General features: G+C 43.1%; 1 protein-coding gene across 1 annotated transcript in view; it reads left to right on the top strand.

Moving 5' to 3' along the window:
* Positions 1-15688, top strand: part of rbm20 (RNA binding motif protein 20) — a 92255-nt gene that overhangs the window by 37226 nt on the left and 39341 nt on the right. The window contains 2 exon segments of the mRNA XM_052500851.1: positions 13369-13606; positions 13867-14793. Coding sequence (XP_052356811.1) covers positions 13369-13606; positions 13867-14793 — 1165 coding nt within the window.

Genomic DNA, 15688 nt, shown 5'->3' with positions numbered 1-15688 from the left:
TCAAATGGATGCTCCCTGAATGATATTTACGGTCAGCGAGATGGGGAGTTTACCTGTAGGTCACAGGAGTCACCTTGTAGGCTGCTGTCCTGAGAGAAACTCGGTGGAAAGAACCGTGTTGCACGGTGCACTGAATTTAGGGCCGAACATTTTGGCCCAGTCATGTCCTGTTCCGGACTTTTAAAATAAGTTGGAGATAGGCTCACTAAAAGCAGTTTGTTCTCTCTCTCCCCCGGATGGGCCGCCCCGAGCTAAACTGCAACAGATGGAGGGGATGTAAATCTGTTGTATTGGCACCTCACAGAGAATAGGATGCCTGGGAGTTTAGGTAAAATGCTTATCTTTATGAGAGCTGGAAACCAATGCGCAAAAGCGGCGAGATGTCACCAAATGAACTATCCGCATGTAAATAAAGTAGGCCTACAGTTGATTGATTCGAGGTTTGGCCCAATCATAATTTGTATTAATGCATAATAAGGATATATTAACAGGATATTAGACCAAGTCGTCCGAAGTGGGAAGTGTTTCAAATATCGGGCGAATTTGATTTAGATCTTTATGTTGAGTTTTGAGAATTACAGTGTTGACAAACATGAGGTAGAATGATGCTATCTGGTGACTAAAAGGCAGAAAACAAATTGTACATTTTTTCTTCAAATAGCTGAACAAGTTGGAGAAAAGTTAATTGATTTAAATAGCCTATATTGTTCGCATTTGCTAACGTTGTTAAATCTGTGTCGTAGGCTTCTTATTAATTATGTTTAGTCTTCTTCTTTGTTATAATAGCGTAGGCTATGCATTTTACACAACAGACTATATCAAACATTATCCAAACATGCTATGAAACTTTACAGCTTAATTAAAGTTAATGTTGGCCTATTAATTTACTTTCATTAATTTGCTTGTGGACATTTATCTGATTCTGAATAGCCTAGGAAAATTGATTAAACAAAATATCTTCATTAAACACATTTGAAGATGCCGTAGTATTCCTTCGATGTCAAATTCAAATTCAAATACACAATCTATACGATGTTGTGAACATTCTTTTTTGGTGCAAAAATAGATCGAGGAAGTAGGCCTATGTAGCTGTTACAAAATCATTACGACATTGTCAGTAAACATACCGTTTTAACACCTAATAATTCATAAAGCCGTTCGAAATATTTTGTTAATGAAATGGGTTCTTTGTAAAAAAATAATAATAACAATAATAGGTAGAAGAATAGAAAGAAACTATTTATTCAAGCAAATTATCAGCATACCTGCAGCTGTTTTTAATGTGTGCAAAGAAAACGTTATGGGAAAGCAATCTCTCATTACGGTCATTGGCGTGTGTTGATATATCCAGTTAGGATAGGCTTTGTGTTGTTAAACATGTTGCTAAATGTTTCCTATTATAAATGTACCTTAGGGTAAAATATTCATATAATTCTCAATATAATTGTCAGTGTGCGTGTGCGTGTGTGTGTGCGCGCGCCTACCTAGGCGAATAGATGTGGATGAAACGTTATTTAAGTATGAGAAAGCCGAGTTGAACATATCACCTAATAATTATTTTCATATATGTTATAAAGGTAATGCACCTTTAAAAATACTATATTTAACCGACCCGATATTCCAGCTTCTATCTAAAATATCTGTTGTGTTTTAGAAGAAGACATTTTTGCTTTTGTTTTATGTATTTAGATGTCTTATCATTCACATGATATTACCTTGCAACAGCTAAGTCATTTAAATATAATTTATTTTAAACCTATAAAATATACATATTTTCTAAATACTGTATTTTTTTGTCATAGTGGAATCATAGTAGAGTTGACCTTCAAAATGGCCCCCATCTCTCCCAATACATCTGGTGGTAAATAAAAACCACTCTCATACAGGGACTCACAGGGCAGTGTGTTGGACTATAGAGTCAGTGCACTCTCATACAGGGACTCACAGGGCAGTGTGTTGGACTATAGAGTTAGTGCACTCTCATACAGGGACTCACAGGGCAGTGTGTTAGACTATAGTGTCAGTGCACTCTCATACAGGGACTCACAGGGCAGTGTGTTGGACTATAGTGTCAGTGCACTCTCATACAGGGACTCACAGGGCAGTGTGTTGGACTATAGTGTCAGTGCACTCTCATACAGGGACTCACAGGGCAGTGTGTTGGACTATAGTGTCAGTGGGCACTGTCAGTGCACTCTCATACAGGGACTCACAGGGCAGTGTGTTGGACTATAGTGTCAGTGCACTCTCATACAGGGACTCACAGGGCAGTGTGTTGGACTATAGAGTCAGTGCACTCTCATACAGGGACTCACAGGGCAGTGTGTTGGACTATAGTGTCAGTGCACTCTCATACAGGGACTCACAGGGCAGTGTGTTGGACTATAGTGTCAGTGCACTCTCATACAGGGACTCACAGGGCAGTGTGTTGGACTATAGAGTCAGTGCACTCTCATACAGGGACTCACAGGGCAGTGTGTTGGACTATAGAGTCAGTGCACTCTCATACAGGGACTCACAGGGCAGTGTGTTGGACTATAGAGTCAGTGCACTCTCATACAGGGACTCACAGGGCAGTGTGTTGGACTATAGTGTCAGTGCACTCTCATACAGGGACTCACAGGGCAGTGTGTTGGACTATAGTGTCAGTGCACTGGGACACAGTGTGTTGGACTCAGTGCACTCTCATACAGGGACTCACAGGGCAGTGTGTTGGACTATAGAGTCAGTGCACTCTCATACAGGGACTCACAGGGCAGTGTGTTGGACTATAGAGTCAGTGCACTCTCATACAGGGACTCACAGGGCAGTGTGTTGGACTATAGAGTCAGTGCACTCTCATACAGGGACTCACAGGGCAGTGTGTTGGACTATAGAGTCAGTGCACTCTCATACAGGGACTCACAGGGCAGTGTGTTGGACTATAGAGTCAGTGCACTCTCATACAGGGACTCACAGGGCAGTGTGTTGGACTATAGAGTCAGTGCACTCTCATACAGGGACTCACAGGGCAGTGTGTTGGACTATAGAGTCAGTGCACTCTCATACAGGGACTCACAGGGCAGTGTGTTGGACTATAGTGTCAGTGCACTCTCATACAGGGACTCACAGGGCAGTGTGTTGGACTATAGTGTCAGTGCACTCTCATACAGGGACTCAGGGCAGTGTGTTGGACTATAGAGTCAGTGCACTCTCATACAGGGACTCACAGGGCAGTGTGTTAGACTATAGTGTCAGTGCACTCTCATACAGGGACTCACAGGGCAGTGTGTTGGACTATAGAGTCAGTGCACTCTCATAGGGGACTCACAGGGACTCACAGGGCAGTGTGTTGGACTATAGAGTCAGTGCACTCTCATACAGGGACTCACAGGGCAGTGTGTTGGACTATAGTGTCAGTGCACTCTCATACAGGGACTCACAGGGCAGTGTGTTGGACTATAGTGTCAGTGCACTCTCATACAGGGACTCAGGGCAGTGTGTTGGACTATAGAGTCAGTGCACTCTCATACAGGGACTCACAGGGCAGTGTGTTGGACTATAGTGTCAGTGCACTCTCATACAGGGACTCACAGGGCAGTGTGTTGGACTATAGAGTCAGTGCACTCTCATACAGGGACTCACAGGGCAGTGTGTTGGACTATAGAGTCAGTGCACTCTCATACAGGGACTCAGGGCAGTGTGTTGGACTATAGAGTCAGTGCACTCTCATACAGGGACTCACAGGGCAGTGTGTTAGACTATAGTGTCAGTGCACTCTCATACAGGGACTCACAGGGCAGTGTGTTGGACTATAGAGTCAGTGCACTCTCATACAGGGACTCACAGGGCAGTGTGTTGGACTATAGAGTCAGTGCACTCTCATACAGGGACTCACAGGGCAGTGTGTTGGACTATAGAGTCAGTGCACTCTCATACAGGGACTCACAGGGCAGTGTGTTGGACTATAGTGTCAGTGCACTCTCATACAGGGACTCACAGGGCAGTGTGTTAGACTATAGAGTCAGTGCACTCTCATACAGGGACTCACAGGGCAGTGTGTTGGACTATAGAGTTAGTGCACTCTCATACAGGGACTCACAGGGCAGTGTGTTAGACTATAGAGTCAGTGCACTCTCATACAGGGACTCACAGGGCAGTGTGTTGGACTATAGAGTCAGTGCACTCTCATACAGGGACTCACAGGGCAGTGTGTTGGACTATAGAGTCAGTGCACTCTCATACAGGGACTCACAGGGCAGTGTGTTGGACTATAGAGTCAGTGCACTCTCATACAGGGACTCACAGGGCAGTGTGTTGGACTATAGAGTCAGTGCACTCTCATACAGGGACTCACAGGGCAGTGTGTTGGACTATAGAGTCAGTGCACTCTCATACAGGGACTCACAGGGCAGTGTGTTGGACTATAGAGTCAGTGCACTCTCATACAGGGACTCACAGGGCAGTGTGTTGGACTATAGTGTCAGTGCACTCTCATACAGGGACTCACAGGGCAGTGTGTTGGACTATAGAGTCAGTGCACTCTCATACAGGGACTCACAGGGCAGTGTGTTGGACTCTCAGTGCACTCTCATACAGGGACTCAGGGCAGTGTGTTGGACTATAGTGTCAGTGCACTCTCATACAGGGACTCACAGGGCAGTGTGTTGGACTATAGGGCACTCACAGGGGACTCAGGGCAGTGTGTTGGACTATAGTGTCAGTGCACTCTCATACAGGGACTCACAGGGCAGTGTGTTAGACTATAGAGTCAGTGCACTCTCATACAGGGACTCACAGGGCAGTGTGTTAGACTATAGAGTCAGTGCACTCTCATACAGGGACTCACAGGGCAGTGTGTTGGACTATAGTGTCAGTGCACTCTCATACAGGGACTCACAGGGCAGTGTGTTAGACTATAGTGTCAGTGCACTCTCATACAGGGACTCACAGGGCAGTGTGTTGGACTATAGTGTCAGTGCACTCTCAGGGACTCACAGGGACTCAGTGCACTCTCATACAGGGACTCACAGGGCAGTGTGTTGGACTATAGAGTCAGTGCACTCTCATACAGGGACTCACAGGGCAGTGTGTTGGACTATAGAGTCAGTGCACTCTCATACAGGGACTCACAGGGCAGTGTGTTGGACTATAGTGTCAGTGCACTCTCATACAGGGACTCACAGGGCAGTGTGTTGGACTATAGTGTCAGTGCACTCTCATACAGGGACTCACAGGGCAGTGTGTTGGACTATAGTGTCAGTGCACTCTCATACAGGGACTCACAGGGCAGTGTGTTGGACTATAGAGTCAGTGCACTCTCATACAGGGACTCACAGGGTTCTCTGACAGGGACTCACACTCTCATACAGGGACTCACAGGGCAGTGTGTTGGACTATAGTGTCAGTGCACTCTCATACAGGGACTCACAGGCTTGTACAGATTGTAGTTCTCTGTAGGCTCATTGCAGTGTGTTGTTGACTATAGTGTCAGTGCACTCTCATACAGGGACTCACAGGGCAGTGTGTTGGACTATAGAGTCAGTGCACTCTCATACAGGGACTCACAGGGCAGTGTGTTCTCATTGTGTTGTACAGGACTCATAGTGTGTTGACAGTGCAGTGCTCATACAGGGACTCACAGGGCAGTGTGTTGGACTATAGTGTCAGTGCACTCTCATACAGGGACTCACAGGGCAGTGTGTTGGACTATAGAGTCAGTGCACTCTCATACAGGGACTCACAGGGCAGTGTGTTGGACTATAGACACTCTCATACAGGGACAGGGCAGTGTGTTGGACTATAGAGTCAGTGCACTCTCATACAGGGACTCACAGGGCAGTGTGTTGGACTATAGTGTCAGTGCACTCTCATACAGGGACTCACAGGGCAGTGTGTTGGACTATAGTGTCAGTGCACTCTCATACAGGGACTCACAGGGCAGTGTGTTGGACTATAGTTCTCAGTACTCTCATTGTGTTGTACAGGGACTCACAGGGCAGTGTGTTGACTATAGTCATACAGTGCACTCTCATACGGACTCACAGGGCAGTGTGTTGGACTATAGAGTCAGTGCACTCTCATACAGGGACTCACAGGGCAGTGTGTTGGACTATAGTGTCAGTGCACTCTCATCACAGGGACTCACAGGGCAGTGTGTTAGACTATAGTGTCAGTGCACTCTCATACAGGGACTCACAGGGCAGTGTGTTGGACTATAGTGTCAGTGCACTCTCAGGGACTCTGTAGGCTCATTGGGTAGTGTGTTAGACTCATTGTGTTGTACAGATTGATAGTTCACTCTCAGGGACTCACAGGGCAGTGTGTTGGACTATAGTGTCAGTGCACTCTCATACAGGGACTCACAGGGCAGTGTGTTGGACTATAGAGTTAGTGCACTCTCATACAGGGACTCACAGGGCAGTGTGTTAGACTATAGAGTCAGTGCACTCTCAAGGGCAGGGGTGTAGTGGTGGAGTTAACTTTAACTACATAGGAAAGGGTTGGGGTGGTGGAGTTGGTGTACAGTTAGTGACAGTGCTAGTAGAGAGACGGGCAGTAAGCAAGTCTCATGCCTCCTCAGCCACTAGACGTAGGTCATAACGTAACTACAGTAGCTGCTAGTGGGGTGTAACATAGAGAGGACTCCTACAGTGCAACCGTTGCTCCAGGTTGGTGTGACTTTTCTGTTCCTCCGGGGGTGTTTCTGAGACTGGAGACGGCTCTGTTGAGTATAGGAGTATAGGAGTATAGGAGTATAGGAGTATAGGAGTATAGGGTCAAGCCTGTGTTGTACAGATTGATAGTTCTCTGTCGGCTCGTTGTGTTGTACAGATTGATAGCTCTCTGTAGGCTCATTGTGTTGTACAGATTGATAGATCTCTGTAGGCTCATTGTGTTGTACAGATTGATAGATCTCTGTCGGCTCATTGTGTTGATTGACAGGCTCATTGTTGATAGTAGCTCTCTCTGTAGGCTCATTGTGTTGTACAGATTGATAGCTCTCTGTAGGCTCATTGTGTTGTACAGATTGATAGATCTCTGTAGGCTCATTGTGTTGTACAGATTGATAGATCTCTGTAGGCTCATTGTGTTGTACAGATTGATAGATCTCTGTAGGCTCATTGTGTTGTACAGATTGATAGATCTCTGTAGGCTCATTGTGTTGTACAGATTGATAGATCTCTGTAGGCTCATTGTGTTGTACAGATTGATAGCTCTCTGTAGGCTCATTGTGTTGTACAGATTGATAGCTCTCTGTAGGCTCGTTGTGTTGTACAGATTGATAGCTCTCTGTAGGCTCGTTGTGTTGTACAGGGGTGTGTAGTGGTGGGTTGTAGCGCCCAGTTTTAGGCTGGGTTTCTGTATAAGCATTTTGGCACATCTGCTGTTGTAAAAAGGGCTTTATAAATACATTTGATTTGAATTGGTTGGGGAAAGCATGGGCCGTCTTGTTCCACACAATTTTCACTTTTGAACTGTGCTCCCTAAATTGCTTCACTCACTCGGCACCTTAGGGTCCAGTTAAGTAGTATATTTCCTCTCATAAAGCTAGCGGGACTTGGCCTATTTGGTGTGTAGAACTTTATGATGAAGGGTTCTCTTTGATGTCTTCAGAAGTCTTCTAGGTTCTAAGTGTTGTGTGGAAGGAACAATGGATCTCTTGTATGGGACTGGTTGAGGAACCCTGCTTATGTCCAAACAATATGGACTTATATCTGAATATTGGACTTGGTTTACTATGTCTGATGACTTACTGGTAGACACTGGGGGTTTTGGCATTTGTTGGAAAGTGGGAGTGATTTTGAGTTTGTTTCAGATAGGTTTCGAATTTATTTTGCTAGTTTGACTTTTGTCCACAAATAATGTGTTCAAATGATTTAGTTCAGATTTATTTATCAAATTATGCAATTGGTGTCCTTTTTAATTATTCAATGAATCAACATGAAGATTTATCCCTAGCATTTTTTATTGCACTACTAATATAAGATCATTATTTTATTTGTTTGGACATACGATTAATTCATATCATATCTCCTTCTCCCTAAGTCTGTTCAATTTACTGTTTCAGTTCTTACATATTCATTCAAGTTCAAGTGCGTGTTAATATTTTCAGCAGGAACACTTGGCTTAAAGACAAATCTTTCAGCGTGAGACTAAAATATAGTGTCAATAATATATTGAGCTAATTAATATATACTGTTTCTATTCATTTAAAATATGTATGTGCTATATCCATACTATGTTCCTAGAAAAGCAATCCCCAACATGCAGGCTACGTATAGTACGTTCTTGTAATGCGCCATACATGCACACACTCCATACATACAGCCATACACATATACTGTATTTACTAGCAATGTACCATATATGCACGTAGTGTAAGTTACAGAGTCCATTATGGAGACATGCTACACGGCAAAGCTACTCTGTCTTCATTTGTTATGGAGTCAACACTCATTGGGCTTTGAGACAGTCACATAACAGAAAAGGGTGGTAATGGTTAGTCAGTCATCTATCAGGCTGCAGAGGAGAGGGGGACTGTGTGTTTGAATGTTGGTGAGAAGTCTGATCATGACAAATTGGTTATACACACAGAGGAGAGGGAACCAGCTGCTCCAAATAGTGTCTTGTGTTGCATGAGAGGAAAGAGGGAACAAGGGAGAGAGAGAAGGAAAGTCGGGAGCCTAGATAGAGGGACTTACTTTTGCTGGATTGTGTTTGTTTTTGTTCATTTAGAATGATTCATTAAGAATTTGTTTGAATTTGTGAGTAGCATTAATGTATACAGTATCTTCTACACAACAATATGCAATTTTGCTAGTAACACATTTGCTTGAAGCGTTGTTTCGGACAAATAATTAATGTTTCATAATAAATAAATACATTAAAATAATTTGTGTTTCATAATACATAAACTGTTCCTTGTGTAAATGTAAGTTATTGAATGAAGTAGAACCCAACAGTATGTGTGGGAAACAATAATAATCAACCCATTTGAATGCCCTTGTTCCTATCATGCTTTTATCCAAAACATACACTATTATAATTATACTTATAACATACACTGTGTAGAAAACATTAAGAACACATTCCTAATAGTTGCACCCCATTCGTTTTGCGCTCAGACCAGCCTCAATTTGTCCGGGCATTGACTCTACAAGGTGTCAAAAGCGTTCCACAGGGAACATGGAAAAAGCAGGTGTTCCTAATGTTTTGAAACACACAGTGTATACAGTAAGTATAAGTTAAATACATATAACTTAAGTATATGTTAACAAATGTGGACATATACTTAAATAAAATACATAATTAAACAATATACTTTTATATAAACTTTATAAAATGTATAATATGTGTGTTATAGCAGCAGCACAAATACAAGTATGTCTATTTTTCATTTATTTAAATTACTGCACATTTTCTATGAATAAAATTGTAAACGGAAAATTAGCAAATATATTATTATTATTGTTAGAAAACAAGTTAGACGGCAATATGGTCTCTCAGCATAGTGAGAGAAACAACCCAATTCAAATGAATAACAAAATAGTGACTATATTGTTGTTTTTAAACACATACACTTTATGGCAATTTGACATCCTTAACATTATTAGTGTGCTGTTTCTTTAAATGACTGCTTATATGAACTACATTTCCAACGTTTAACATATTATCACGTTACCATATATTACCATATATTATTTTGTTTTGACAATACTGGTGAAATAAGATCCAACACCTGTATGCAGTATAACAATGCCAGGGAGCTCTCCTCCCTTCCCTGCTTATAATAACTACTACTAGTTAATGATGAAGCATGTGACCAGACCCACAGCACAACACCGTCCCGTCCACATTGTTACACCATTAAAAACAGGAGCATGAAATAGTTTCACACGAGAACATGACAAATACCACAGTTAAAACTAGTCTGATTTGATTGAATTATATGTATAGGATTGAATATTGCTAATATTGTTATGGCTGACTAATAATTTGTATTTGGGATGTATTTCTGTATTATATTAATTCACAATGTTGTCTCTGATATAGTGATTTATGAGATCTTAATTCTATAATAGCTCACCCCCTACATCGTTATTGTGTTTCTAAAACCGAACACCTTCAACTATGAACTCAAGGTTGAGCTTGTTGAACCGTGGTGACATAAGCTAAGGCAGCAATGACGTCACCCTGTGTGTGCGAGAGTCTTTTTCTGGCGTATAGGAGACTGGGCCCAGCATTTATGACATGGTAAGAGATTCCCAGCAGACAGCAGACACACAATAGGACCTCAGACAAGAATTTGGGCCTAATAGTCTAGTCAGTTACAAGGTCATTAGCAAAACAACAGGAGACTCAGTGTTTTTTTAAAAGCAACAGTTTATTCCTCTAATAAAAAAACATGTTTAACGCAATTATAATGCAATTACTTAGGTACTATTTAATACAGCGTTGTTGCTTTAGTTAATACACAGGTATAAGAGCAACTTACCATATATAGAGTCATCTTCAGCTGAGGATCGCTCCAGAGAAATTCAGTGTGACATTGATATTGTCATCAGTCAGTGTAATATACACTGTATCCATCTCTGATTGGTGTAAAGGCCCCGAATCCTTTAGAGCACATCTAATGATCTATTATCAGATCACGCTCCAATAACCCTAACACCTGGTTTGAATTAATTAACGATTGAATGACAGGCAGACACACACACACATTCTTCAGGGGGCATCTAATGATGCCTTATCATATTACGCTCCAATATCCCACCACCTGATTTGAATTAATAAATTACTGTCCGGGACGACTTGAAACCTGAGTCTTAAATGGCACTCTATTCCCTATGGGTAGGCCCTCATTGTAAATAAGAATTTGTTCTTAACTGACTTGCCTAGTTAAATAAAGGTTAAATAAAATAAAATAAAATAAATGTAGAAAGCTACTTTTAAGAGGGCCCATTGTAAAAAGTAGTAGTATATAGAAAATAAAGTGCAATTTGAGATGCATCCATGGATCTGTACCTCTACTACTAAATCTGTTTCGTATTACAAGATCTGGACAGGTCTGAAGTGGCCTGGCCAGCAGCACTCAGCGAGCCAGACCTCGGTTCAAATAGTACTTTCTGTCTTTAAAATACTTTGGCCGTTTGATTGAGCTTGGCCCTGAATGCCAGGTGGGCAGGGTTTGAACTTTTGGGACTATTCCATTGGTCCCATTACGCCAGCTCAATCATTTGAAAGAACCAAATACTATTTGGACCCAGGTCTGCTCTACTCAGAGCCAGATGCCTCAGTAAGAGCCGAGGCCATATTTGTCTATTAAGGGCTGTGTGTCAGAACAGATGAGAGACTAGTATTTTTAGCAGCGAGTCATCGGCTGCGGCAGTGTTTATATGATCCATCAGCGTGCTTGTACTGATAAGAGTGTGTACAACATGCAGCACAGGGGGCTGACCACCCTGTCAAGTGTCCAAGAGATCTAGTTCAACACTTACTTATGTAGATTTTAAATAAAGTACATATTGGTATTGGTGCTCAAAGCATCTTGTGGAAAGACAACAATATGCTGCAAAGTATTTTAAGTTATTCAATCTTTTTGCTTCCTTGCTTCCTTTATAAACCTGTATTTATAAATCACCTCTCATATTGTCCTATGCTCTAGCACAAGTCACTGTGCTTATCCACCTATACAGTGACAATCACAGTCTTTATCCGTTTACTGGGTGACATGACATAAACAGCTTCATCTGATCTGGGCAGCTAGGCCTATAGTCTGGTCTGTTCTGACTGAGACAGAGGGTATCATTGTGACATTACTGGCACTTCAATCTCAGCTAACAGAAGGACAACGAGGGGCAACCGGGGCAGTTGTTGTTTGTGTGGTTTAACAGCGTGCAGGCCGTAAAGCAGGACTGTTTAAGATGGCTACGTATACTACTACAGCGTGTGGTGGTGTTGCCAGGATGAAAAGACAGACAGGCAATTAAAAGGGCAGCTGCTGTGGGGTCCTAAAGTCTTAGCCTCAGTACAAGCTAGTATGTAATTTAACACGAAGCTCTGGTGCCACGGTGCAAACAAAGTATGATGATGTTATACAGTAGCATGTACCATGTAAGACCAAAGTCATAGTGATATGATATACACAGTAATACTGTATGAGGATGTCAATATGAGGTCATCTTGTGACCGTTAAGTCAAAGCGGTTAATTGTCCAAGTTTGAATTAAGTCACAGAGGGACATGTGTACTATCAGAAGTGTGTAATACAGTATGCTAATATCAAGATGTCTCTAAAAAATGTAAGTTGCAGGTGCACTATAACTGTGTATGATGTTAGACTATTTTGTGAAATAAAGAGTAGCCTAATACTATGGAAAAAATATTCTTTGAATAATCTATGGAATAGTGATGGCATATGATTGTTCAAATGTGATCGGTTGTGAAAATGGTTAAATGTCAATAACAAAATCCACCCCGTGGTCTATAATATAACTGATGTCTAATTTAGCGACAGCACTGACGTGATGACTTTATGGTGTGGAAACGTACCTCTTCGTAAGACCATATGACAACTCTACAAGCCAGTAGCACCACAAACCAAGAGGTGCTAATCCTCACAAAGATTCAGTTGCTTCTCCGTGTTCCGAACAAAACCACAAAGATCTAAATATCTACATTAGTCTCTTGTCCATATTTCACAATTTGAACCCAGCAGACGCTAACCCTGTGAAGAAGCTGTGTTGTTACGTTTCACAAACAAAATGCCCCTTATGTGGCGCTATAGACCTTCATGTATGTGAGAAAACAACATGGCTGCTGTGTCCATCAATGTCTAAAACAACTTTCTCTTGGGACCTTGCCCACCCCTAATCCAATTGGTCTCTCGCCTTCTAGTTCTAGAGTGTTGGATCAGGGCTGATGGTTGGTCGGGTTGGGCTATGTCAAGTCATGGGGTTCTATATATGATTTGATTGATAGTGCAAAATACTAAATTTAGCCAGCATGTGAGCACATTCATCAGAACACGAAAGGACAGGGCCCAGTCAAAAGCGTTTGCATCCGGGAAGGGTCTGGGGTTGTGTGTTGGGTATGTGGGTATGTGGATAAGTGTTCATGTCTACAGCTGGTTGCAAAACTTTGTTGTCTCGTTTAACCATTCGCTTGGTGCGAAACAAGCTGCTACTGCTACTGGTTCCTTTATAATGCAATGATCTATGATCCTGATACGAATTGTAGTTCCTCCACAGAAGCTAAATGTTAAGGCTACATAATGTATTTATTTATTCGTTTTAAACAGTGGGACCTGAATCTCTGTTTAAAAGCTGTGTTTTATAGCTACGGTTGTTTACATTTTCTCATCCATCTTTTCCCTGTTTGTTTCTAGCACCAGCGTGTCCGACGGCAATGATAACAAGCCCCAGCCAGTGGGTGGTGTCCAGGGCCAGCTGAGTGGTGGGGGTGGGACCCACCAGAACCACCAGAACACACAGCTCCTCTTGACACCCGCCAGTATCCAGCTAGCCCAGCTCCAGGCCCAGCTCACCTTCCACCGCCTTAAACTGGCCCAGAGTGCTGTGGGGGGCAACGCAAACTCTGCAAACGCAGCCAGCATCCTCAATCAGGTCTGTTACAGAATTTAATGGTTTGCCTGTATTTTATTTTGGTACTTTGGAATGCAAGCTTTTATTTTCTCAATTTTACTTTTATTTCCTCAATCAGGTCTGTAACAGGGTTGGTTGGTTTTCTTATATTTACATATCTGGGAATTTTATTCTGAGATGCAAACTCTTATTTTCACACACTTTTCAAGTGTTTCAAGTGTTCACACTTTTTGTCTGTTTTCGAGACTAATGTTTTTGAATATATCTTCTCCCTCAATCAGGTCCTTGCCAATGTGGCCATGTCCCAGCCCCTCTTCAACCAGCTCCGCGCCTCGGCCATGGTCAGTAATCCCCAAGCAGTTGGTGGTGGTTTCCACTCCAGTGCCCTAGCCTTCCAACTGCCTCCACCACCGCCGCCACCGCCGCCACCGCCGCCACCCCCCAACTCTGCCCTGGGGACTTTAGTAGGGGCCGGATTCAACCAGAATCATGGTAATCTGAGGCTGAACCATTACGGAGGTGGGGGTGTTTCTGGGAACCAACAGCAGCAGCAACAGGCCAACCAGCATGGTGGATCAGACTACGGCAAGAAAGCTGGCTCAACATACCCTTCAGATATGGATAGGCGTCTCCAGTATGGCTTCACAGGGGGGACGTCGGTGGCGTTGAGTGAACCCGGAGAGGGACAAGGACAGTACGTGCCAATCATGACTCAGGCAAAGAGTACAAACCAAGGCTTTCAGATTGACTTCTATGGTCAGAGTCAACAACAACAGGCTGGGTTCAGTGTTGGGAATCAAAACTATCAGAACAAGAACACTTTTAATGAGCAGCAGTGGAAAAGCCCAGGTAACATGAGCCACGCGGGAAAAGGGTTGGACATGGTTTCCAATACTGCCACAGTATGGAGGGGGACTGGGCAGCCAGTCCGTGCCAGAGAGGATCTGTACAATCCAGAGGAGCCAACCTCTGACCCCAAGTTAAATTCCGGCGGTGGGGAAATTACTTCCTCGTTCGGAGAAGGCATGGGTGGCACCAAGGGGTTTGTGGGATACCACAAGCAGCCCCTGCAGGGGGGAGAGGAGACCCTGTCTACAGGTGGTTCCGTACAACTCCAACCTCACCAGCTGAATGACTTCCACGCCGTGACGCCATCCCACCTGCCCCACCAGTGCACCATCTGTGAGAAGAAGGTCTATAACCTCAAGGTGGGTGGAGCTCACTGGACGGGGATTATATCATTTCCATTGGACAGTATGTCACTTCCTGTGGAGAAACATGTAACTTCCTGTAAAGTCTGGACTAGAGAAATACTTAATTACATTGAACAAGCTTGGTGACACTCCTATTAGAATGTATTGCTCTTTGAAACTGAGATGCAGGCATAGACGATGTGGGATAACATATGGTTTTATTCTAGTGAACATATATCATCAATGCGTTTAAATGTTCATGTACTGTAGTGTGTTAACCATAGAGATCCTATTAACTTACTAGAGGGGCTATGACATAAACCCTCAAAGTTCCAGAATGGAGTGAAAATTGCAGCCATATTGGTCAGGGAGAAATCCAAACCAGTCTGATTGGAATGAATGGCAGCAGAGGCATAATCCTGATTTTAATTATGCAGGAAAATAAAAGTAAGGCGTGTGATACATCGGAAAATGTGTAATAGAAGTATTGTCAACCTAAAATATTGTCATATAATTATATATACTGTTTATACAGGTTTTATGCCAATTTTCTGTATAAATAGCCTCTAAAATCAGGAATCAAGGTAAGACCCAGGCGCAGACTGTCGAGGTAACAATGTTTATTGCCGCAACAGTGGCAGGAAAAGACAGGTCAAGGCAGGCAGGGGTCGAAGATCCAGGGTAAGGCCAAGGTACAGGATGGCAGGCGGACTCAGGGTCAGGGACAGGCAGAGAGGTCAGGCAGGCGGGTACAGGGTCAGGACAAGCAGAGATCAAAAACCAGGAGGACAAGGAAAGAGAGGCTGGGAAACGATAGGAGCTGACAGGAAAACGCTGGTTAGCTTGAAAGAACAAGACGAACTGGCAACAAACAGACAGAGAACACAGGTGTAAATACACAGGACATAAT

Source organism: Oncorhynchus keta, unplaced genomic scaffold, assembly GCF_023373465.1.
Source record: "Oncorhynchus keta strain PuntledgeMale-10-30-2019 unplaced genomic scaffold, Oket_V2 Un_contig_1204_pilon_pilon, whole genome shotgun sequence".
NCBI lineage: Eukaryota > Metazoa > Chordata > Actinopteri > Salmoniformes > Salmonidae > Oncorhynchus > Oncorhynchus keta.
This window is presented reverse-complemented; position numbering and strand designations above follow the sequence as displayed.